Source organism: Bos indicus, chromosome 14 (genome assembly GCF_029378745.1).
Source record: "Bos indicus isolate NIAB-ARS_2022 breed Sahiwal x Tharparkar chromosome 14, NIAB-ARS_B.indTharparkar_mat_pri_1.0, whole genome shotgun sequence".
In the NCBI taxonomy this organism is placed as follows: domain Eukaryota; kingdom Metazoa; phylum Chordata; class Mammalia; order Artiodactyla; family Bovidae; genus Bos; species Bos indicus.
In genome coordinates this window covers 78,051,567-78,077,973 of record NC_091773.1, presented here as the reverse complement: position 1 = coordinate 78,077,973, position 26,407 = coordinate 78,051,567, and the positions used below count along the sequence as shown (strand labels likewise).

The window sequence follows — 26,407 nt, the reverse complement described above, 5'->3', positions numbered from 1 at the left end:
TAACCCGTGCAGAGCTCTTAGAAGAGTCCCCCATGAGGAAAGTCTTAATTATAAGCCTTAGTAATAATAATGTTGTTATTACCGTCCGAAGCGAAGATCTATCACTAGCAGTGTCAGTTAAGAAGCCATTATCGTAAGTTAAGATATTATGATTAACCAAACAAAAGATAAAGAACGGTTAACAGGAGACTGAAACACTGTGGAGAACGTTGAAGGATTGAAATTTTATCCAGGGCTAAGGGGAAAGACTCTGAAAGATGCTGTCTGATCAAAATGATATTAGGAGTTTAAGAAATGTATGTGATGGTTGTGTTCACGTGCCGAGGCTGCTGTAACAAAGCACCGCACACTGGGCAGCTTAGAGAACAGGAATCGATTTCCTCAGAGTTCAGGAGGCTGGGAGTGGAGACCCGGGTGTCGGTCATGCTGGTTCCTTCGAAGGGCCTGAGGGAAGCGTCTGGGTACCGCCTCTCCTTGGCATGCTGGTGGCCGTCTTCTCCCTGAGTCTCCACGTCTTCGGCCTTCTGTATGTGTACTTACTAGGGTTCTAGTCATATGGGATTAGGGCCTCCTGGTCCCGTGACCTCCTTTTAACTCGATTACCTCCTTAACTGCCCTGTGTCTAAATAGACTCACACTGCGGATGGCACTGGGGCTAGAACCGTCATAGGTAAAATTTGAGGTGGATGCAGAATTCATCACATAACACAGGGTTATGTGCGTATAAAACATAAGTGAAATGCGGAGATCTCAGCATACACTTCAGCTCTTTACCTTTTGATAATCAGCTTCTTGGATATTTTTTACTTGGCTCATCCTGGTAAACACATTGAATTTCTCAGACACACAGGGCTTCACAGTCTGGACACTGATGAGCACTTTATATAAACAGAGTAATAAGTCCTTACTAAAATCCCCACCTGATATTTAGATACACAGCAGCCAAACCAAAACCGTTACTGTGTGCTTAAAATAAATAAATACATTTGTAAGCATCTGTGCTTGGCTTTTCCGCTAGGCTTTAATGTGGCTCATTTAACATAACTAGATTTTAAAATGCAGGCAGAAAAGAAAGAAAATAAAATGTTTGATAAAATCTTTATATCAACATAGCCTTTGAGCATTTGAAATGGTTTTCTCAGTTCTACTGTTGTTGTCCTCGTTCCATCGCTCAGTCGTGTCCGACTCTGCGACCCCATGGACTGCAGCATGCAGGCCTCCCTGTCCATCACCAACTCCCGGAGCTTGCCCAGACTCATGTCCATTGCAGCAGTGATGCCATCCAATGATCTCATCCTCTGTCATCCCCTTCTCCTCCTGCCTTCAATCTTTCAGCTCGGGGTCTTTTCTAATGAGACAGCTCTTTACTTCAGGTGGCCAAAGTATTGGAGCTTCAGCATCAGTTCTTCTAACTCGGGATTGATTTCTTTAGGATGGACTGGTTTGATCTCCTTGCTGTACATGAGACTGTCAAGAGTCTTCTCCAGCATCACAGTTCAAAAGCATCAATTCTTCGGTGTTCAGCCTTCTTTATGGTCCACTCTCGCATCCATACATGACTACTGGAAAAACTGTAGCTCTGACTATACAGACCTTTGTCAGCAAAGTAATGTCTCTGATTTCTAATACGCTGTCTAGGTTTGTCATTGTTTTTCTTCCAAGGAGCAAGTGTCTTAAATGCATGGCTGCAGTAATCTGCAGTGATTTTGGAGCCCAAGAAAATAAAGTCTGTCAGTGTTTCCATTGTTTCCCCATCTATTTGCCATGAAGTGATGAGACCGGATGCCATGATCTTCATTTGAAAGTTGAGTTTTAAGCCAACTTTTTCACTCTTCTCTTTCACTTTCATCAAGAGGCTCTTTAGTGCTTCTTCACTTTCTAAGGTGGTGTCATCTGCATATCTGAGGTTATTGCTATTTCTGCCAGCAATCTTGATTCCAGCTTGTGCTTCTTCTAGTCCAGCGTTTCTCATGATGTACTCTGCATATAAGTTAAATAAGCAAGGTGACAGTATACAGCCTTGACGTGCTCCTTTCCCAATTTGGAACCAATGTGTTGTTCCATGTCCAGTTCTAACTGTTGCTTCTTGACCTGCATGCAGGTTTCTCAGGAGGCAGGTCAGGTGGTCTGGTATTCCCATCTCTAAGAATTTTCCACAGTTTGTTGTCATCCACAGTTAAAGGCTTTAGCATAGTCAATGAAGCTGAAGTAGATGTTTTTTTCTGAAATTCTCTTGCTTTTTCTATGATCCAATGGATGTTGGCAATTTGATTTTTGGTTCCTCTGCCTTTCCTAAAACCAGCTTGAACATCTGCAAATTCTTGGTTCATGTACTGTTGAAGCCTAGCTTGCAGAATTTTGAGCATTACTTTGCTGACCTGAAATGAATTTAATTATGTGGTAGTTTGAACATTCTTTGGCTTTGCCCTTCTTTAGCATTGGAGTGAAAACTGACCTTTTCCAGTTCTGTGGACACTGCTGAGTTTTCCAAGTTTGCTGGCATATTGAGTGCAACACTTTCACAGCATCATCTTTTAGGATTTGAAATAGCTCAACTGGAATTCCATCACCTCCACTAGCTTTGTCTGGCTCTAGGTGAGTGATCACACCATCATGGTTATCCAGGTCATGAAGATGTTTTCTGTATAGTTCTTCTTGTATTCTTGCCACCTCTTCTTAATATCTTCTGCTTCTATTAGGTCCATACCATTTCTGTCCTTTATTGTGCCCATCTTTGAATGAAATTTTCCTTTGGTATCTCTAATTTTCTTGAAGAGATCTCGAGTCTTTCCATTCTATTGTTTTCCTCTGTTTGTTTGAATTGTTCACTTAGGAAGCCTTTCTTATCTCCTTACTGTTCTTTGGGATGCTGTGTTCATATGGGTATATCTTTCCTTTTCTCCTTTACTTTCACTTCTCCTCTTTTCTCAGCTGTCTGTAAGGCCTCCTCAGACAGCCATTTCACCTTTTTGCATTTCTTTTTTGGGAGATGGTTTTGTTCATCCCCTCCTGTATAAAGTCACAAACCTCCGTCCATAGTTCTTCGGGCACTCTGTCTATCAGATCTAGTCCCTTGAATCTGTTTGTCACTTCCACTGTATAATCGTAAAGGATATGATTTGGGTCATATCTAAATGGTCTAGTGGTTTTCTCTACTCTCTTCAATTTAAGTATAAATTTTCAATAAGGAGTTCAAACTTTGAGCCACAGTCAGCTTCCAGTCTTGTTTTTGCTGCCTGTATAGAGCTTCTCCATCTTCAGCTGCAAAGAAAACAGTCAGTCTGATTTCAGTGTTGACCACCTGGTGATGTCCGTGTGGAGAGTTGTCTCTTGTGTTGTTGGGACAGGGCATTGCTATGACCGGTGCGTTCTCTTGATAAAACTCTGTTAGCTTTTGCCCTGCTTCATTTTGAAATCCAAGGCCAAACTTGCCTGTTACTCCAGGTATCTCTTGACTTCCTACTTTTGCATTCCGGTCCCCTGGGATGAAAAGGACATCTTTGGCGGTGTAAATTCTAGAAGGCCTTGCAGGTCTTTGAGAACCATTCGACTTCAGCTTCTTTGGCACTAGTGGTTAGGGCATACGGCTCTACTGTGGAATTTATGTTTTTTCATTGTGCTCCACTAACAGCACCAGAAAAGTTATAATTGTTCCAGAAAGAATAAGAAAGTTGGAGAAGGAAGTGGCAACCCACTCCAGTACTCTTGCCTGGAAAATCCCATAGACAGAGAAGCCTGGTAGCTTACAGTCCATGGGGTCACAAGAGTTGGATACGACTGAGCAAATTGTTCCAGAGTGGGATTATAAAAGTTTGTGAGCATTAGGCCTAGTCAGTAAAATTTAACATTTCTAGCCTCTGTTTCTTCCTCTTCTGTTCTTTTCCTAGGTCTGGGCCTAATAAGCAAATCCTTGACTACTCTAATAGTCTCTTACTGATTAATTTTCCTGACTCTGTATTCTTCCCCAATCTCATTAATTGCATGACCAACTGCAAGATTATTCTAAACTAAATGCTTTGTCACTTCCTCACTCAAAAGTCAAAATTACTCTCATTGAGCAGGTGAGGATCCAAGCTCCTCGCTGTAGTTCTCCAGGCAAATCTGGTCTCCCATTCCTGGTTCTGCCATTCCCAGTTCTCAGCTACTCTTCTCCTGGCTTAATTGAACACGTAAATGTTTCTGGACTTAGGTTCATGTACCTCCACGTGGAAGTCCTTTCCTTTATCACAAGAAATGTGTTACCAACACATTATCTACCTCTTATAGACAAATTAGTGTGATTCACAGAATTACCTGTCTTTCAAATCCAACCCGGGGAATGCCATTCTCGTGAAACAGGTTTGGACCCTCCTGTGGCACAAAGGAGGCATCTGTCCTCTAAAGCCAAACCGGTTGTTCGTCTTCCTAATTAGGATACTTAAGGCTTCTGCTTAACTGCATAGCTGTTTCCATGAACGTCATTCCATTTTAGATTACAAATTTGCCCTTCAAGTCACCCTTGCACAAAGCACGTTCTCAAATATTCATAGACTGTGTCATCAGTGTTCTTTTGGCTTCTTGTGTTTTGCCTTTTCTGTGCACGCTGTGGTTGGCCATGACCTACATCTTTAGAATTCTACTCCGTTGTTATTGTTGTTTAGTCTCCAAGTCCCGTCTGACTCTTTTGCGATTCCGTGGACTATAGCCTGCCAGGCTCCTCTGTCCACGGGATTTCCCAGGCGAGAAAACGGAAGTGGCTTTCCACTTCCTTCTCCAGAGACTCAGATCTAACCTTCCCAAGCTTCCAGCTTGTCTGTATTAGGGAACAATTGCATAACAACAAGTTGATTTAAAATATTATTCTTAGTAAAAGAAATACTCCTGACTCATGGTATCTGCTACTCTCTATAAAAATAACTCGTGGTGTTATATCCTCCACAACCCATCTTTAACGATGAAGATTATGCAGTCAGAGTACAGAGGTGGGACTGGGAAAAGAGTCTTGCCCAAGTCATGGGTTAGTATCATATTCCTTCATCACAGTGCTTCTGATGGAGAAAAGGCATATTTTCATGATTGGTTTTTTTTTTTTTTTTTTTGCACTGCCTATCTGCCTGTCTATCCCCCATTAGACAGTCAATCCAAAAGTATTGCCAGGACTTACACAAAGCTTTTAATAAACTTTGTTGGTCTATTTGAAGTTGGCATGAAGTGGCCATATCTGTAATACATAAGCATGCCTACAGATTTTGTGGTATTTGCTAATTCTGACTGTAGCTCAGATCATCAGCTGCTCATAGCCAAATTCAGGCTTAAAGTAAAGGAAATGGGGAAAATCACGAGGCCAGCCAGGTACGACTTAAATAAAATCCCCTCTGAATATGCTGTGAAGGTCATGAATAGATTTAAGGGCTCAGGCCTAGCAAACAGTGTGCCTGAAGGACTATGGATAGAGGTCATAATATTGCACAGAAGGCAGTGAACAAAACCATTCTAAAGAAAAAGAAAAGCAAGAAGTCAAAGTGGTTATCTGAGGAGGCTTTACAAATAGATGAAGAAAAAAGAGAAGCAAAAAGCAAGGGAGAAAGGGACAGGTATTTCCAACTAAATGCAGAATTCCAGAGAACAGTGAGGAGAGACAAGAAGGCCTTCTTCAGTGAACGGTGCATAAAACTCGAGGAAAACAGCAGAAGGGGAAAGACTAGAGATTGCTTCAGGAAAATAGATATCGAAGGAACATTTAACCCAAAGATGGGCACAAGAAAGAGACCTATAGATGCTGAAGAGATCAAGAAGAGATGGAAAGAATACACAGAAGAATTGTAAAAAACAAACAAAAAAAGATCCTAATGAACTAGATTACTACAATGGTGTGATCAGTCACCCAGAGCCAGACATTCTGGAAAGTGAAATCAAGTGGGCCTTAGGAAGCACAGCTGTTAATAAACCCAGTAGATGCAATGGAATTCCAGTAGAGCTATTCAGAATCCTAAAGGATGATGCCATCAAGATGCTGCATTCAATATGTTAGCAAACCTGGAGGACCCAACAGTGGCCACAGGTCTGGAAAAAATCAATCCTCATCCCAATTCACAAGAAGGATAGTACTAATGAATGTGCTAACCATCAGACAATTGCACTTATCTCCCAGGCTAGTAATGTCATGCTTAAAATTTTGCATGCTAGGCTTCAGCATTGTGCAGATGAGAACATCCAGATGTCCAGGCTCAGTTTAGAAAAGAAAGAGGAACCAGAGATCAAATTGTCAACATTCACTGGATCATAGAGATAGCTAGGGAATTCCAGAAAAGCATTCAACTCTGTTTCATTGACTACGCTAAAGCCTTTGACTGTGTGGATCATGACAAACTGTGGAAAGCTCTAAAAGAGATGGAAATACCAGACCATCTTACCTGTCTTCTGAGAAACCTGTATGCGGGTCAAGAAGCAACAGTTAGAACCCTGTATGGAACAACCGATTGGTTCAAGACTGAGAAAGGAGTATGGCAGGGCTGTCTACTGCCACCCTGTGTGTTTAACGCATACGCTGAGCACATCATGAGAAATGCCGGGCTGGATGAGTTACAAGCTGGAATCCAGCTAGGCGGGGGAAACAACAACAACCTCACATATGCAGATGATACCACTCTAATGGCAGAAAGTGAAGAGGAGCTAAAGAGCGTCTGGATGAGGGTGAAGGAAGAAAGTGAAAGAGCTGGCTTAAAGCTAAATATTAAGAAAACTAAAATTATGGCATCCAGCCCCATTACTTCATGGCAAGTAGAGGGGGAAAATGTAGAAGCAGTGACAGATTTCCTCTTCTTGGGCTTTAAACTCACAGTGGACAGTGACTGCAGCCATGAAATCAGAAGATGATTGCTTCTTGGCAGGAAAGCTGTAACAAACCTAGACAGTATGTTGAAAAGCAGAGACATTACTCTCCCGACAAAGATTCGTATAGTCAAGTCTATGGTCTTCCCACTGGTCGAGTACAGTTGTGAGAGCTAGACCATAAAGAAGGCAGGCAGGATGCCAAAGAACTGATGACTTCAAACTGTGGTGCTGGAGAAGGCTTCTGAAAGTCCCCTGGACAGCAAGGAGATCAAACCAGTCAATCCTAACGGAAATCAACTCTGAATACTCAATGGAAGGACTGATGCTGAAGCTGAAGCTCCAGTATTTTGGTCATCTGATGTGAACAGCCAACTTATTGGAAAAGTCTCTGATACTGGGAAAGATTGAGGACAGAAGAAGAAGATATCAGAGGATGAGATGGCATCACTGACACAATGGACGTGAACTTGGGCAAACTTTGGGAGATGGTGAGGGACGGAGAGGCCTGGCACGCTGCAGTCCGTGGGGTCACAAACGACTGGGAAACTGAACAACAACTGTGTTTGATACACTGAACTAAGTTCTATTAAGGAGAAGGCAACGGCACCCCACTCCAGTACTCTTGCCTGGAAAATCCCATGGATGGAGGAGCCTGGTGGGCTGTAGTCCGTGGGGTCGCTAAGAGTCGGACACGACTAAGCAACTTCACTTTCACTTTTCACTTTCATGCATTGGAGAAGGAAATGGCAACCCACTCCAGTGTTCTTGCCTGGAGAATCCCAGGGACGGGGGAGCCTGGTAGGCTGCCGTCTATGGGGTCATGCAGAGTCAGACACAACTGAAGCGACTTAGCAGTTAGCAGTCAAGTTCTATTAAGAATGCAAAAAGATGAAGGCAGGCAGGAAGGAAGGAACTAGAGGTAGGGACAGAGAGGAAAGAAAGGGAAGGAAGGAATTGGATGTTCTCTCTTCATTCAAAGAGTTTGGCTGTAGAGAACCTAGGAAGGGGTAAATCCATTAATATGCCTTGCTTCAGACAACTGTCCAAAATTTCTTCTCTTTGAAATATTGTGTCATGAAAGATCTGAATAACTTAAACCAAAATCTAAATACTTTTCCATGGATGTTATATAATAGAAAACAAAAATTGTCATTAGGTACCAGTCTGATATAGGATCCCTTCTTAAATCTGTTGATGTCATTTTTTAATTAAGGGGGACAGACACTAAAGCCCACGACCTCATATAAGCATCTGAAGTCTCATTAGTCAGTAAGAGGAGAAAGAAAGTGAAAGTGTTAGTCACTCAGTCATGTCTGACTCTTTGTGACCCCATGGACTATAGCCCAGCAGGCTCCTCTATCCATGGGATTCTCCAGGCAAGAACACTGGAGTCAGTTGCCATTCCCTCCTCCAGGGAACCTTCCTAACCCAGGATGCAACCTTCCCACACTGCAGGCAGATTCTTTACCATGTGAGCTACCAAAGAAGTCCAAGGAACTTTTTATAAGAAGAGAAGGAGCTTATTAAACACAGAAAAGCATGACCCCTCAAATTCTTCAATGCCTAATTAGATCTTCATTCTCAAAAAGCTTACAATTTAATAGGAAAAGTAGATATATAAAGGAAAACCCAACAAGCATATGGTCTCTAGCAGTAAATGTGAAATGCTGTTAAATAGATTGCAGATGAGAAATCCACCTTCCAGTGGGCTGAACTAAGAAGAATTAATAGGAGAGGTAAGATTAAAACTAAGCTCCAAAAAGCAGATAGACATAATAGAGAAAAGAAAAACTCTTTGCTGGAAAAGGTATGTAAATAATAGTAATGGTATTTTCTGCTTCTGTCATGTATTTCGCTTGATGATATTCTGGTCATGATGCTAAGTGCTTTATGTACATTGTTTCATTAAATTCTTATAACAAGTCTTTAGGGTAAAGGGTGGAAGTTAAAGATAAGGAACCTGAATCTTAGTAATTACAAGTGACTCTCCAATAAACATAGATGCAAATCAGTCTATCTGGTTGCACACACTATTAGGTCAAGCATTAAGTTATCCTGTTCAAATGACGTTGCTTTGATAAACAATGGACTATATACCTGGAAATATACTTTAGAGCAGACCCTGAAGACCAGTTTGAAGAATGGTGCATGTGTTCAGTTCAGTTCAGTTGCTCAGTCATGTCTGACTCTTTGCAACCCCATGAACCATGGCACGCCAGGCCTCCCTGTCCATCGCCAACTCGTGGAGTTTACTCAGACTCATGTTCATTGAGTTGGTGATGTCATCCAACCATCTCATCCTCTGTCGTCCCCTTCTCCTCCTGCCCCCAATCCCTCTCAGCATCAGGGTCTTTTCCAATGAGTCAACTCTTTGCATGAGATGGCCAAAGTATTGGAGTTTCAGCTTTAGCATCAGTCCTTCCAAAGAAACCCCAGGGCTGATGTCCTTCAGAATGGACCGGTTGGATCTCCTTGCAGTCCAAGGGACTCTCAAGAGTCTTCTCTAACACCACAGTTCAAAAGCATCAATTCCTTGGGGCTCAGCTTTCTTTGTGCTTTTGGTCTTTTTTCTATAGGAATTGGGACATTCTGGAAGTTTTCAATAAGGAGGACTTACGGCTTTTATATATATGACTTTGCATTCACTATTTAAGAGGCGGTGTGAACTAAAAGCAGAAACCCAATTAAGAGTTTAGTGGAAATGGATAGGAAAAGAAAGGTGTAAAAAGAAAAGAAAGGAAAATGGACAGGGATGCTTTACACCTAAGACTGTCCTCAATTCTGAACTGACTTTAAGTTTTCAAAAAATGTCCGACATCTAAGTTGCAAAATTTTTAAAACTCTAGGTTTGGGAATCTATAGTTGTAAAATATACATCTATTTTGGCAGAGAAGTAAAAACAAGCAGGAGCTTAATCCCAGGTTCAGTAGAAACATTCTTAACAAGAGCCCCACCTCCCAAAGTACAACAAGGCAGAAAAGATTACAGACAAAGGCATATTGGACACAGAGATGGCTTGTCTCAGGAGCATCATGTGGAAACCAGATACAGCAGCCCAGACCCAGACCCCACCTACAGATAACCCTACTGAAAGAGGAAGCTCCAGGACTGCAGGCTAGGTGATCGGGCAGCCTTCTCCCGAGAAGAGCCCTGAAGGGCACGAAGCCAACAGCTTTCCCAATTGCTCAAGAAGCAGCCAAGATTGTCTAGGCCCTAATTTGCAGGACTGTAACGAGCATCTGCTGCTCACCATCCCAAGAGTGGAGCTGGGCCATTTGCACAGGGCTGAAGGCTGATTCAGAATTCCCTGGTAGGAACAGGGAGGAGAAGACAGGTTACATTGTTAGTTTTATCTAAGCTTGAATCGCCTTGACTAAGTAATCCCAAATTTTGTAGTAATATCACTCCAATCTTAAAAGACATTCTATTAAGTAGGATATTAGTGATTTATTTGTTTATGTCTTTTTTAAGGAGATAGTCAACCTCATTTCTGGGCTGAGGAGTGACCCCACTTACTGAAAATATATATTCTATTAATCTCCAGCCACAGTCCTATTTCTCTTAGCCCAACATCTAATGTTTTAAGACAAAACAGTTTCTATCACGTTTGATAGATTTAAGTAAAACTACATGACATGCTTCCATCAAAGGAAATTAAAATCATTCTTCAAAGCAGAGTCAATTTGCAATTATGACAGATGATGATTTTCAAATTTAGTTGAGATTCAACAATGGCACTTTGATGTCTTGGAAATAATTGATGTAGGAGTAATTCTCTATTTTAAACTGTGTTCTCCTTTCAATCTGGTTCTTCATAATAGAAACTCTCTATGGGGTCACTTATTCTTGCAGTTTTTATTTTGCAAACTACTTTATATCATAAATAAAAATTTGCTTGTTATGGAAATTTTCTTATTTTATAATAGAAAATGTTTTTTTCATGTTTATATTGGAGAAAGTCTGGTGAGCAATTAACATATATTGATGCCTACTTTATCATACAGCTTATATGATATGCCTTAGTTGACAGATAGCTCTATTTTAAGCAAACATATGTTGCATTCAGTTTTTTTATTACTTACAAAAATTCAGGAAGACTAAAGACTCAAACACTCAATTTCTTCAGGAATATCCAACCAAGATTATTATAAACTTGAAAGGAAAAGTGAAAGAGGTGGATAGTAGACTGACATCAAAATCCTCACACCAGATATTGAGGCACAGCTCTCCACTTGAGGCATGGGTACCCAAAAACTCACTTAATGAAAGCTCATAGACAAGTATAGCTCTTCTAGAGTTATAGTTTTAAAAATCTTTGATCTTATTACTGAGGGTTCATGACAGAGTTTCCAGTAGTTCTCAGAGAAATGAGAAAATAAGAACAAGGCAGTGAATTTTTCATAAACATAAGCATTTTTCATTGAAACAATTGTCCTTAAATAGGAAACTGACCTTTTCTTAAGTCTATCACTTTATAAAATAATTGTTATCATTGATAGTAGAATGTTTGTTGTTATTTTTAACATCCTTACTTGGCAAAATTAAAAATAGTCAATCTTGTGTTAATCCCATTTTTTAGTTAGTCCCACTAAACACCCAAAACCTCGAAGAGGAACCACTACTGTAGAAAATACCAGTGGGAACTTCAGTGAATTTCCTTTCCTTCTAGCCGCAGGGCTTAAAAAGAGGCATGTTCAACCCACTGCTGCAATTTTTAATAAAAGAAGGTAGCAAAAGTCCAGCAAGTTGGAGAGAGTTCTCTAGCATTAAAGATTTTTCTCTAGAGGATAAATGTTATGCCCTGATTTCATACGTCATCAGGGAACTGGATTAAAACTGACCGCTGAAACATATTGCAACATAGTTCCTCAAAGCAGTATTAACATATCTGTCATGATTTAACCATTTCTCAATCTGAATCCATCTGATAGAAGAGACTTACCCTGCCATTTGCCAAAACTGAATTCAGTATCATTTAGTTATTGCAAAAAACATTTCTAGGTTCTTCTGTCCCACTGCATAACCTTCGGTGAAAAGATTCAGTGTCAAATGCTGAGAATCACTGCTTGTAGTTGTCAAAGTCATCCAGTATTCCAGGGTCCCTGGAAGCAATGAGAAACAGATAAGACTGAAAGGTATCCTGTGGGATGTGACAGAGTGTTGAGGAAATGTAGGGTGTCTGTGGGTTACATTCTAATCGGGTCACGGTGCATTTGACATTCTATTGCATTCTTTCCCTTCTCCCCTTTCCAGTGAAATCAGATGAGTTACAGACAATCAAGAAAGAATTAACCCAGATCAAAACTAAAATTGACTCCTTGCTAGGGCGCCTGGAGAAGATTGAGAAGCAGCAGAAGGCGGAGGCTGGTAAGTGAAAAAGAGCTGTGGCCACAGACGTGTTGGAATCAAACCACTCACACCCTGTCAGTCACCAAGACAGAGCAGGTTCGGGCACACTGGCTGAGTCTAACAGCGTTTAGCACAGATACACAAACATCATCTTTAAACTTAGAACTGCAATGATGGAATCTGATTTTTTACTTTTTAAAGAAGATGAGCCAAGCTGCCTAAAATTCATATTTTTTAAAAGAGGAAAAGGAAAAGTATTTTGATGCTAATAAGTAACAGTTGGATTATATTAAAGGTTTATATCTCAATATCAAGTGACCTTTAAGAAAATATATCAGTAAATGGAATATTCTATCAGGGCTAAGCTTATATTCATATTTCATTAAATTAACTGCAGCAAAATTGAACAGATTTCAGAAGCCATGATTGTAAAGTCCCACTCTTGAACTGCTGCAACTCCACAAAACTTCAGAACTCAGTTTCAGGATGTCAGTATCAATGATATGCCTGGCCACCCAAGGCCATTTCATTTGACTTAATTCTTTAGCTTAATGTCCTCTCTTTGAAATATCGGCCCTGACCCTAGTTCCATGCTAATACTCTTTATTTATTTATTTATTTGTAATTGGAGGATAATTGCTTTACAATATTGTGTTGGCTTTGCCACACATTAACATGAATCAGCCACAGGTACACATGTGTCCCCTCCATCTGGAACCTCCCTCCCACCCCATCCCACCCCTCTAGCTAGTTACAGAATGCCAATTTGAGTTCCCTGGTCTAATACCCTTTTTTACAGCAACCGAGAGTTGTAAAATTATGCATTTTAAACAGAACTGGCATAAACTTAGAGAAGAGCTAGTGCGTAAATTGCAAATTGCATTCTGCTGGGTCTTTGATGTCTCAGAAGCTCCTTGAAAATGAGCTGAGGGCTGAAAGGAGACCTGGGAGATGGAGGAACTCATGACTCCTCCAAACCCGGCCCTTTCTCCAAATAATGTGGCTCCACCTGTGTCTATTTTATATGTTGAAATTCATCACAAGATTTCCCTGGCTGAAAGAGCTTCACTTTTCAAAATTAAGCAAGACAGTTTTGAAACCTGCTCGTCAAATCCAGCTTTCTCATTTTGCAGATGAGAAAAGGAAGGCCCAAGGAAGTAAACTGACTTTTCCATGACCACATGTATGGTTCGTGACAGACCTAGAGTCTCAAAGCCAGCTCTGGCGAGGGAAAGCAGTGCCTCCTCTGAGGTATCAGCCTCAGGTTCCGCTCAGGGTCTGCCTGCAGTGAGGCTCCCTGGGTAGCAACTGATGATGAGATCCAGCCTGTCTGTTGCCCGGGTCACTGGGCAGGGGACCAGCAGTGACCTTCCGGTGATGAGTGACACGGGGTTCAGAAACGAAGCCGGTGTCGAGGGGGTGTCGAGCCCAGTGGATGAGAGACGTGCCCTGTGGTTCAAATCCTCACACGCCACCTAGCCTCCGTTTTCTCGTTTACCAAATGAGAACAGCAGTGGCTACCTGACCTTGTGAGAAGTGAGTCAAGCGGCAAATGTAAGTTACTTACTAGCCCAGAATAAATGCTTCACAATTGGAGCCATTTAGTGTCCATAGGAATGTAAGCATATATAGACAAATACTTCCTACGACTTCCATGACACCAGCTTTTTAAATCAAAAGCCATATACCTAGATTCTCATTAACTTTTATTGAGTTGGTGTGGAGGAGAGATGATAAATAAATAATAGACAAAATGAGATCATTTTTATTACAAATTTCAGTCACATTTTCCATTGAGAAAAGATATGCTGCCTATACTTCTTAATGGAGAAATTTAGATTTCAGAAAGTTTTTTATGCGCTGTCTATGGCACTAATCTAAACTGTTGCCAGAACTCAAATATCCTGTGATGTTGCCTGAATCAATGTTTCCCTTTGAGGAACTTCTGTGAAATTCGTTATTATGTAAAACAACCCTTACAGCAAAGGACTTTGATAACCAATTTGCACTTCAGTTTAAAGGATTATGGAGAACTCATTTAAATATAAATCACCTCAAAGAGAAAAATGTGATCCTTATTCCATCATATTATAACTTCCAGTTTCCTGCAATGAAAAATGCCTTCCACATATCTTCTTAGAAGATCATCTATAAACATGCCACTAAAATTCAAAGCTTGCATTTTCTTTTCATGAAAGGCTGTCACCTTATTTTTGTATGTTTTTCGACTTTCCCAGTCACAAGGCAGTTATCTTTAAGATGATGGGCTTAAGCCTTTGATATTTATGTCTTTCCTACTTGAACATGTAGGAAGAAAATGGAATTATTTAATTTGTCATTTCATTCTCTCAGTAATTGTCTCCTGAACAATATTCATATTTATGGAGTTAAGACGATCACTTTCTAAATTTTCTTTATGAAAAGAAATCAGGGTTGCACGGTGTCTGTACTACATGGTAGAAAGTGGAGAGAAATATTTTAAATCTTTTTAAGTGCCCGATACCTCCTTATTGAATTTAAGGGGATACTCATTTTATTGTTCATTTGGTTGCAGGCCAGTTATTCAGTAGTTAACATTCACTCTTCACTATTGCTCTTTTATAGACCTCTCATTTCCAACTTAGTCCATCTGATGACAAAAATGTCCAGCTTAGGATAGTGACAGCAAAGAGATGGAGGGTTACAAGCAGGATAAAGCCACACAGCGTGGAACTTGTCCTGAGTTCAAATGTCACAGGATCATTTTTTTCTTTTTTGTATGAAATCCTAAGCTATCAGGAGTAATTGTAATGAGGTTATAATGACATCATTTTGGATTTTTTTATGTGTTAAATTGCTGCTAATAAGATGTTTGCATAGTATCTTGTCTCTTCCTTTGAGATATGAACTTCCTCAGAACAAGGTCATGTTTTCACTAATTTTTCTAAATCTTCAAACACTGTGTGCTGTGCATGAGGCATGACTTAGCAAGTCATTTAACTTCTCTAGGTCTCAGGCCCCTCAAATGAAAACTAGAGGAAGGGATTATGGCCTCAAACATATGTTCTAGCTTTAAAATCATGATTAATATGAATCCACTCTGCAAGTGTTATTTTTTCCCACTTGAATAATTCAAATAACATTGCTTTGGAATATGGTGACTATGGATTATTATAAACAACAAATAACATATCAGTTTACCTCCAATTGTCCTTCTTAGATGATCCTTTTAAAAGAGAATCATAAATTGACACATACGAAGAGCACAATTTATGTGTGGTTTACACAGTGATGCAAAATGACCATAAAAGGTAAAAAGGAAAAAGAAATAAAACTAAAGACGATATCATACAATGGACAGTGAACTCTTTTTAAAAAAACAAATTCCCTGCAAAGACTCTCTGATATGAAAAGGCAATTAGGCATTCTTTAACTCAACTTTATTCTCAGTGGTAGGCCTCATGTGTGACCTGTCAGACTCACTTGGACAATTCCAGTGAAAATAGCTAACCTATCCTACCCATTAGACCTGACCATTAGAGAGGTCACACTTCAGTCCCACAGGATAAATTCATCCTGCCAGTATGTTTGGTATATACAAAAAGGCAAAATGGCTGTCTGAGGAGGCCTTACAAATAGCTGAGAAAAGGAGAGGCTAAAGACAAAGGAGAAATGAAAGATATACCCATTTGAGTACAGAGTTCCAAAGAATAGCAAGGAGAGATAAGAAAGCCTTCCTCGGTGATCAGTGCAGAGAGATAGAGGAAAACAATAGAATGGGAAAGACCAGAGATCTCTTCAAGAAAATTAGAGATACCAAGGGGATGTTTCATGCAAAGATGGGCTCGATAAAGGACAGAAATTGTAGAGACCTAACAGAAGCAGAAGATATTAAGAAGAGGTGGCAAGAATACACAGAAAAACTGTACAAAAAAGACCTTCATGACCCAGATAATCACGATGGTGTGATCACTCACCTAGAGCCAGACTATTTCAATTCTAAAAGATGATGCTGTGAAAGTGCTACACTTAATATGCCAGCAAATCTGGAACGCTCAGCAGTGGCCATAGGACTGGAAAAGGTCAGTTTTCATTCCAATCCCAAAGAAAGGCAATGCCAAAGAATGCTCAAACTACCACACAATTGCACTCATCTCACACGCCAGTAAAGTAATGGCTCAAAATTCTCCAAGCCAGGCTTCAACAAACAGTACGTGAACTGTGAACTTCCAGATGTTCAAGCTGAATTTAGGAAAGGCAGAGGAACCAGAGATCAAATTACCAACATCCGTTGGATCACAGAAAAAGCAGGAGAGTTCCAGAAAAACATCTATTTCTGTTTCATTGAGTGCTCTAAAGCATTTGACTATGTGGATCACAATAAACTGAGGACAATTCTTAGAGATAGGAATACCAGACCGCTTTACCTGCTTCCTAAGACATCAGTATGCACGTCAAGAAGCAACAGCTAGACCTGGACATAGAACAACAAACTGGTTCCAAATTGGGAAAGGAGTACGTCAAGGCTGTATATTGTCACCCTGCTCATTTAACTTATATGCAGAATACATCATGAGAAATGCTGTGCTGGATGAAGCACAAGCTGGAATCAAGATTGCTGGGAGAAATATCAATAATCTCAGATACACAGTTGAACACCACCGTTATGGCACAAAGTGAAGACAAACTAAAGAGCCTCTTGATGAAAGTGAAAGAGGAGAGTGAAAAAGCTGGCCTAAAGCTCAGCATTCAAAAAATTAAGATCATGGCATCCAGTCCCATCACTCCATGGCAAACAGATGGAGAAACAATGAAAACAGTGACAGACTTAATTTTCTTGGGCTCCAAAATCACTGCAGATGGTGACTGCAGCCATGAAATTAAAAGATGCTTGCTCCTTGGAAGAAAAGCTATGACCAACCTAGACAGTATATTACAAAGCAGAGACATTGCTTTGCCAAAAAAAGTCCATCTAGTCAAAGCTATGGTTTTTCTAGTAGTCATGTATGTGTGTGAGAGCTGGTCTATAAAGAAAGCTGAGTGCTGAAGAATTGATGCTTTTGAATTGTGGTGTTGGAGAAGACTCTTGAAAGTCCCTTGGACTGCAAGGAGATCTAACCAGTCCATCCTAAAGGAGATCAGTTCTGGGTGTTCATTGGAAGGACTGATGTTGAAGCTGAAACTCCAATACTTTGGCCACCTGATGTGAAGAGCTGACTCATTTGAAAAGACCCTGATTATGGGAAAGATTGAAGGCAGGAAGAGAAGGGGACAACAGAGGATGAGATGGTTGGATGGCATCACTGACTCAATGGATATGAGTTTGAGCAAGCTCTGGAAATTGGTGATGGACAAGAAAGCCTGACATGCTACAGTCCGTGGGGTCACAAGGAGTCAGACATGACTGAGCAACTGAACTGCATATATTTTGTAAAAAATAGAGATTAAAAAAAAATGATGTCCAAAAATTAGAATATTACAAACATATACCACATATTTATGCATCAGTGCTCCTTATACTGAGCTGAAATAGACTTTGTTTGCATTTGGTTTATGTACCCTTTTATGGCCTCTGAAACTAAGCTGAATGTCTAATTTCTTGTAATAGAATAGAATGTAATAGCCAATTAAATACATAAAAGAATTATAGTATTGTAACCCTTCCAAAACTTCTGAATAAGAAGTCAATATAAGTGGCCATAGACGCTCAACTTAGTTGCATTCAAATTTTGGTCAAAGAATCTTTGAAGCCTTCTATTCTCTAGATCAGTTTAGTTCAATTGCTCAGTCATGTCCGACTCTTTGTGACCCCATGGACTGTAGCATGCCAGGCTTCCCTGTCTATCACCAACCCCTGGAGCTTGTTCAGACTCATGTACATCAAGTCGGCGATGCCATCAACCATCTCATCTTCTGTCGTCCCCTTCTCCTCCTGCCTTCAGTCTTTCCCAGCATCAGGGTCTTTTCTAATTAGTCAGCGTTTTGCATCAGGTGGCCAAAGTCTGGAGTTTCAGCTTCAGCATCAATCCTTCCAATGAATATTCAGGACTGATATCCTTTAGGATGGACTGGTTGGATCTGCTTGCAATCCAAGGGACTCTCAAGAGTCTTCTCCAACACCACAGTTCAAAAGCATCAATTCATTGGTGCTCAGCTTTCTTTATGGTCCAACTCTCACATCCATACATGACTACTGGAAAAACCATAGCTTTGACTAGATGGAGCTTTGTCGACTCTGGATAAATATCAGTAATTTTTTCAGCTACTTCTCCTGTACATTAGTTTTGGATCTTGAACCACTGTCATCCCTCTTCTCTGGGTATTCTGTAGTTTATTAACTGCAGACTGTGGTACTCAGAATGGAAAATGGTTCTCCAGATATAATCTGCTGCTGCAGCCTATAATGTGACTGCTAGTTCTGTTCTGAATAGACTTTGGATTAGATTGGTATTGTGTCTGGTTACAGATGTTGAACTGCACACGTGAATTAAACTCTGCCCCCTCCTGATACTGCATTAAAATAATGTCTAGGTTTTAAAAAAGAAAATTCTTAGACATAAAAGAGAATGAGAACAAAATTTTAGAAGCTGGAAAGCTGAAGGAGAACTCTGCCTGACTTAACACATTCTATAAATGAGTCCAGTTTTAACCACAGAACTCCCGAAAGGCTCAGAATCAAAGCTATCATATTCCTATGGAAAAGAGGGTATAAATGGCTAAAAGTCTCTTAGGAAACAGATTTCTATGTCACCATTCCCAACTCTTCCTGGTCCACTAGAAGCCCTAAGAAGTTTCTTCTAGGAAAGTGAAAACAACACATTTCAGATGTAATAGACAACTAACAAATTTGAAGGCAGTTTTTAACGGAGAAAAGCAGAAATTTACAGTTACTATAGAAATTCCAGGAGAAGGCAATGGCACCCCACTCCAGTACTCTTGCCTGGAAAATCCCATGGACAGAGGAGCCTGGTAGACTGCAGTCCATGGGGTCGCTAGAGTCAGACATGACTGACCGACTTCACTTTCACTTTTCACTTTCATGCATTGGAGGAGGAAATGGCAACCCACTCCAGTGTTCTTGCCTGCAGAATCCCAGGGACGGGGGAGCCTGGCGGGCTGCCGTCTGTGGGGTCGCACAGAGTTGGACACGATTGAAGTGACTTAGCAGCAGCAGCATAGAAATTCCAAGAATTCTTTTCCCCTTCGGCTGCCAGACTACTGGTAGGCCACTGGAAGAGGTTTTAATTGGGAATATGAGCAACTTAAGAAAAAATATTTAAAGACATTGGCATGGGTACAAGCCAAGGAAACAGTATCACCCTTTAGAAACAAGATCCCGTTATTCTTACAAAACTGCCCATCCATATTTTAATACTGTTAATATGAGCAGACAGGGTTCACCAGATGGCAGAAAGCATTTAACATTAAAACCAAATACCAAAAAAGAAGAGAAAAAGAACGAAAAAACTGGAGGAAGCAGATTGAGCAGGAAGAATAAAACTTCAAAATAAAACAGTGAACCGTTGATTAATACCCTCAGAGAGAAAGAGAAGATATTATGTTCACGAAATAAAAGCACAAGATTAAAACTCAGTATTTAAAAGGCAGATAAAAGTGGTTTTAGAAATTAACATATGATAGCACAAATAAATAATGCAGAATTGAAAGACAAAATTGAGGAAATTCTCCCAGACAATACAAAAGAAACTACAGATGGAAAATAGGAAGGGAAGGGTATGGAAATTACTAGATGAATATCTGAAAAACAGGGTTTCAGAAAGAAAGGGGAGAAGGATCATCCAAAAAAAAGTTTTTCAGGGAAAAAGTTAACCAAAACTGAAGAACATAGTCAACAAGATTGAAAGGATGCCCTGAGTGCCTGTAACTGATGCACATCAAAGCAGGAAACGGTGACATTTCAGAACACCGGGCCAAAGATAAGATCCTATAAGCTCCCAGAGAGACATCGAGGACAAGAGACAGAAAGTGTTTTATGTAAAGAAACAGGAGTCAGAATGCCAATGGGGTTTTCAGCAGCCACACTAAAAGCTGGAAGGCAATGAAAACAGGCCCTAAAAATTCTGAGAGAAGTATTTGCAGGCTGTAGTTCTATACCTAATTCCCAAAGCAAGGAGTTAGACTCCAAAAGGGAAACACATGACTTTCCCAAAGCAGGGTATCCAAAGGCAAAGGGAATCCTGAGGATGATGGTGAGGAAGATTCTAGCATACGAGTTAAGAAAGAGACCTGGAAATAACTGAGTCCAGAGAGACCAGTTCAGAAGTTCCAGGAGAGACTTTGTCAAGAAGATGAAACGGGTCCGGTGGCTAATAGGTGGGGAAGTGAGTTCATTGAGATGAGACTTACACATGTGGCTGAGGAGCAGTAAGTTTACATAAGCATTTGTACAAATCAAAGAGGCATAGAAGTACGTAGAGAATTAAGTTAACAACACACAAACACCCAAAGGAAATGGGTGTTTCTTTTACCTCCAAAGAAAGTAAAATACTGTTTGGGAAAGAAAAAAGTACTCATTATATACTAACAGCTTAGCTTCCCAAAGTATTTACATAGTTAAATTTATGTAAAAACTGAAAATTGATCTAATCTAATTTATAATATAGCTCTCTAAGGAGATGGGAAGTGGGAACTTGTAGACAGAGAACTGAGTCTCCAGTTTCCCAAGGGTGATGTCAGTAGACAATGAATAAAACTAATCAAGAAGTAGCAATAGAAACATCCTGTTTGGGAAACAAAACCAAGTTTTTAACAGATTAGCTACGCAAATGCAAAGCCCTTAAAGAGCTTAGAATGGTGAAGCAAGTGGGACTTGCTATTTTTCTTAACAAATCTTATGGAAATATTTAACTACAAAAGTTGTTTTCAAGAAGCCCAATTTACAGGGTGACAGGGATGAGATTGAGTTGTCTTTAGCAAATGGATCAGAGCTTTCCCAACTACTTCTTGGAGAGATCCTGTGACATCCATCAGATAAGTGTCACTGGACACGTGTTAAAAATGACAAGGAAGACTTCACTCAAGACTGCTGTGGTCAGGGTCAAAATATTGCAATTTCAAAAAAAAAAAAAGACTATTGCAATAGGGGATGGAAATTGAACTCAACTCTACTAAAACAAAAGGCAGGAAGGTTTTTAAATGCAAGAGTGCGATGATGAAAATGTATTGGAGGATATTAGTAGGGAGGTTGATCAATAAGATGAGGCCACCTGTGTTTGCTGACTGTGCCTATGGAAGTCAGGCTCCTGTTGGTCCACGGAGACCGGGAGACAGGAGTCGTCCCATCTTTTTCTAATGATTGAATTTCAAAGGGAGGGCCTCCAGGTCTTGAGAAGACATGCCAGATTTGTAAAAAGATGTACACTTCAAAGAAGCATAGAAAGAATCCGCAGTTGCAAGGATTCTAAAGTAAACGCTCTAAGAAAAAGGAAGTCAGGACCATAGAATGAAGGCTGTCAAAGAGCAGTTATGCCAAGGCTAACAGCAAGGTTTTCTTTGTAATAGCGTAGTCATAGCCTTTCAGAGCGGACCTCTTTCTCCTCTAAATACACACTTCTTTCCATGTCCGACTTCCGTCACATCACCATGTAACAAATCCTGTCATCCACACTGCCGACCTCAACATCATCTTCTGACCCTACTATGACTAGCGTTGCAAAATCTGACCTTTGGCATCCTTTTACTCAACACCTTCTATTTTCTGATTGCTGTTCACTCGTTCAGGGAGTTGTGTCTGACTCTGTGACCCCATGGACTGGAGCACGCCAGGCTTCCCTGTCCTTCACCATCTCCTGGAGCTGGCTTAAACTCTTGTCTATTGAGCCATTGATGCCATCCAACCATCTCATCCTCTGTCGTCCCCTTCTCCTCCTGCCTTCAATCTTCCCAGCATCAGGGTCTTTTCTAATGAGTCGGCTCTTCACATCAGGTGGCCAAAGTATTGGAGTTTCAGCTTCAACATCAGTTCTTCCAGTGAATATTCAGGAATGATTTCCTTTAGGATGGACTGGTTGGATCTCCTTGCAGTCCAACGGACTCTCAAGAGTCTTATCCAACACCACAGTTCAGAAGCATCAATTCTTCAGTGCCCAGCTTTCTTTAGGTTCCACCTCTCACATCCATACATGACTACTGGAAAAACCATAGCTTTGACTATACAAACCTTTGTCAGCCAAGTAATGTCTCTGCTTTTTAATATGCTATCTAGGTTGGTCATAACTTTTCTTCCAAGGAGCAAGCATCTTTTAATTTCACGGCTGCAGTCACCATCTGCAGTGATTTTGGAGCCCAAGAAAATTAAGTCTGTAACTGTTTCTATTGCTTTCCCAGGAACTTTTTCTGGAATTCTCTTGCTTTTTCTATGATCCAGTGAATGTTGACAATTTAACCTCTGGTTCCTCTGCCTTTTCTAAATCCAGCTTGAACATATCGAAGTTCTCAGTTCACGTACTGTTGAAGCCTGGCTTGGAGAATTTTGAGCATTACTTTGTTAGTGTGTGAGATGAGTGCAATTGTGCAGTAGCTTGAACATTCTTTGGCATTGCTTTTCTTTGGGATTGGAATGAAAACTGACCTTTTCCAGTCCTGTGGCCACTGCTGAGTTTTCCAAATTTGCTGGCATATTGAGTGTAGCACTTTCACAGCATCATCTTTTAGGATTAGAAATAGCTCAGCTGGAATTCCATCACCTCCACTAGCTTTGTTCGTAGTGTTGCTTCCTAAGGCCCCCTTGATTTTGCAGTCCAGAATGTCTGGCTCTAGGTGAGTGATCACACCATCGTGGTTATCTGGGTATGAAGGTCTGTTTCGTATAGTTCTTCCATGCATTTATACCACCTCTTCTTAATGTCTTCTGCTTCTATTAAGTCTATGCGGTTTCTGTCCTTTTTTCCAATGGTACTGCTAATACCCAAGCCCACTCACATGCTCTGTTGCCCTTTTCTTATTTTTTTAAGAACTTTTAGCTGTTCTCTCCAATTCTAGTTTGTTTCCTCCCTAATTCATCTTCCATGGGACACATGGATTTATACTGCTAAAACATCCAAGGGCCCAGTCTCTGAAATTAACAGAGCTAGGTTCACATCCTACAAGAAACTTATTTCCAGGACTTACTAGCTGCAGAAAATTTGGAAAGGTCCTTATAAAATGTATAAAATGAGTAAAATAATATCTGTTCCTTAAAATTAGTGGGATTTAAACAAACACAGTATCTCAGTAATTTTTTAATGATTTTATTGAATTTTTGGTTACCTCTACTACCAAGGGTGCTTCTTGTGAACACTTTGAGGTCATTTTGTCCCAGAATGTACTGATGTAACTAATATTTTAATCTAAAAGCATTCTTCTTGAATAGCTTCCCTAATGCTCATTTATGTCATTATTAGTAATGCCAGTCATAAAATGTACATCTTTCTAATTGACAGTTACTGGAATAATTGAGTTAAATTCATATTATATACAAGTGTTGCAGAATTTTTTAAAAATATAGTTTATATTTCCAATGCAAAAACAATGGTTTCAGGATACTAGCTGACTCTGATGAGTAATGTGACTGTTTTATGTCAACATCCTTTCCAACCATCTGCTAAGTACAATTCAGCTAGCAATTAGCTAGCAATTAAGCCAGCATTTCAAAAAACTTAATTGCCAACTCAACCAATTTTCAGAGTTATATTAATGATAATAGCTCTACAGCAAACTGAATTTAATAAAAATGCTTCTAACATAAATCCCAACCATTCTAACTTGTTTTCTAGATCATATATATGTGTTGAAATAGAATGAGATGTACAGGAAAAGCATTTGAGTATGAGGATTGAAATTTAGTATCAAGTTCTTTCCTTTGAAGGCTTCTTAGAGCCTGAGGCATTTTTCCTTAAACAGAGTATTTACCTGTCACTTGCACGTCTTTTCCTTTGATAGCCACTGCTTAGTTTGAACATGTATCCCTAAGCAGACTTCTTCATTCTTGAATTTAAAATTACCTGGTTCCTCCCTCCTACTCTGTTGGTAGGAACATAAGTTGGTTCGGCCACTGTGGAAAACAGCATAGATGTTCCTCAGAAAACTAAAAACGGAATTAACACACGAGCCAGCAATCCCACTCTTCGGCATATATCTGGACAAAACTATAATCCAAATGATATATGCACCCACATGTTTATAGACACACTATTCACAATAGCCAATATATGGAAACAACTTGCACGTCCATGGACAGATGAAGGGATAAAAAAGATGTGGTGTATATATATATATATATATATCCACAATGGAATACTACTCAGCCGCAAAAACAACCAAATAATGTCATTTGCAGCAACATGGATGCAACTAGAGATTATCGTATTGAGTAAGTCAGAAAAAGAAAGATAACAACAGATGGTATCACTTGTATGTGGAATCTAAAATATGACCCAAAGGAACCTGTCTATGGAACAGACTCAGAGACATAAAGAGCAGACTTGTGCTTGCCAAGGGAACTGGGGCTGGGGGAGGGTGAGCTGGGAGGGTGGGGCCAGCAAATGTCAGTTTTTATATACAGGACCAAGAAACAGGCTTCTGCTTCATTGCAGTAGTCCCTGCCGCCCCAGGAGCGACATTCAATAGCCCATGATAAACCCTAATAGAAAAGAATGCTTCTTTAAAAAGCCTGTGAGTGTATACAGACACACATTTGTGTTATATGTGTGTAACTGAATCACTTTGCCGGACAGCAGTAATTAACAGTATTGCAAACCAATTATACTTCAATAAAAGATTTTAAAATTAAAAAAATTTAAGCCTAAAAAAAATTGTCTGGCTTCTGAGTCAGCACTCACCTGGTGTGTTAAATTAGGCCTTTTTCTTGAGCTATGTTAGGAAACAACCCAGGCTGTGGAGTCAGACAACCTGTGATGGGGATTCCAGCTCATTGTAGCCACCCTCCCGAACATCTACATGCCTCACTTTCTCCCTCTGGAAAATGGGAAATAAGCCTGCCCTTCAGGACGCTTCAGTGCCTAAGGGTAATGAATGTCCCATAGTCAGCACTTTGTAAGCACCCACTAACTTGCAGCCAAAATGAACATTTATCTGTTGGAATTCATAGTTTATAGAATATTAGAGATACTTTTTAGGCACAAGCTATGAACTTGTTGGCTCCTGACATATTCTTTTTAAAAATCTAAAACTAACTCACTGTTCTCCCAAAAGAAATGTTGTGGTCACACTCACTCTGACTTGAAAAGTCAGTGAGGACTCCCAGACACCAGTGTTCAAAGGCAGCTCGCCTCTGACCTACACCTGAAGTCTTCACAGATTATTTTTCTCCTCAAGACCTGTCAGAATAACCGTGAACAACTTTTCTCTGAGACTCTCTCTCACTCCGCAGTTGACTTTGCCTTAGCGGTGTGGGGCTCTTGTGTAGAATGTGGCAAGGAGGTTTCTTTTAGTTTCTTGCTGAATTTATATTGTTGCTACCATGGTGCCAAATTCAAAAATCGCTTTGACTCTGTGAAAAGAATTTGATGCCCAAACATTTATTTTCATTTTTTAGCTCCTTAAAAGTTCAGGAATATATTCAACAAATATTTAATTTGCACATACGGCTCTGAGTTAAAAAATCTATAAAAATGTTTCTGACCCAAAGAAACTTCAGTAGTAGAGTTATAAATGCACACATGTGCGCACACACATATGATCACAATAAAAAGTAAAAATAAGTAGAAAAAGAATTGCAGATAAATAGACTGCTATGACATTAAGAATAAACTAAAAACCTACAACTACTACTAAGCTACTCATTTCTAGTAGAAGTAAAATTAGATAATTATTCAAAAAAAAAACAAGTTGCTTTCTTTCTATTTTAGCAATATAGTAACTGGATCAAAACTGCTTATTGTGAACCAACAGTTTAATAAACAAGATAAGCTTTCATGTGTGTTTTTTTTTTTCATGAAACCTATCACCATTTAGTGATTATAACATTTTCCAGTGATAATGACAAAAATCTGTGATGACCACATTACTAAAGCACATATTGATTATATGTCTGTTAAACTCCTATGAATCAAGTAAGCCTTTTTTCTCAACTCAGATAATATCTCCCGTTCATTTAGCTTTCAAATTAATGAGTGGATGAATGAGGATGTTATAGGGTTTTTTGGAATATGCTATATTAATGCACAATTGCCTTTGAAATAGGTCATCAGAGGAGTTACACATATATTCCATATTAATACACAAAACAGAGTAACTTAAAACATCG

The 26,407-nt window shown here is 39.8% G+C and overlaps 1 protein-coding gene across 7 annotated transcripts in view; it reads left to right on the top strand.

The window, feature by feature from the left end:
• The window catches only part of RALYL (RALY RNA binding protein like), an 819,948-nt gene that overhangs the window by 747,465 nt on the left and 46,076 nt on the right, over positions 1 to 26,407 (top strand). For all 7 annotated transcript variants that reach the window (XM_070802966.1, XM_019974097.2, XM_070802963.1 and 4 more), the window contains one exon: positions 12,067 to 12,180. In XM_070802966.1, the coding sequence (XP_070659067.1) occupies positions 12,067 to 12,180 (114 nt within the window). The remainder of the gene's footprint in view (positions 1 to 12,066; positions 12,181 to 26,407) is intronic.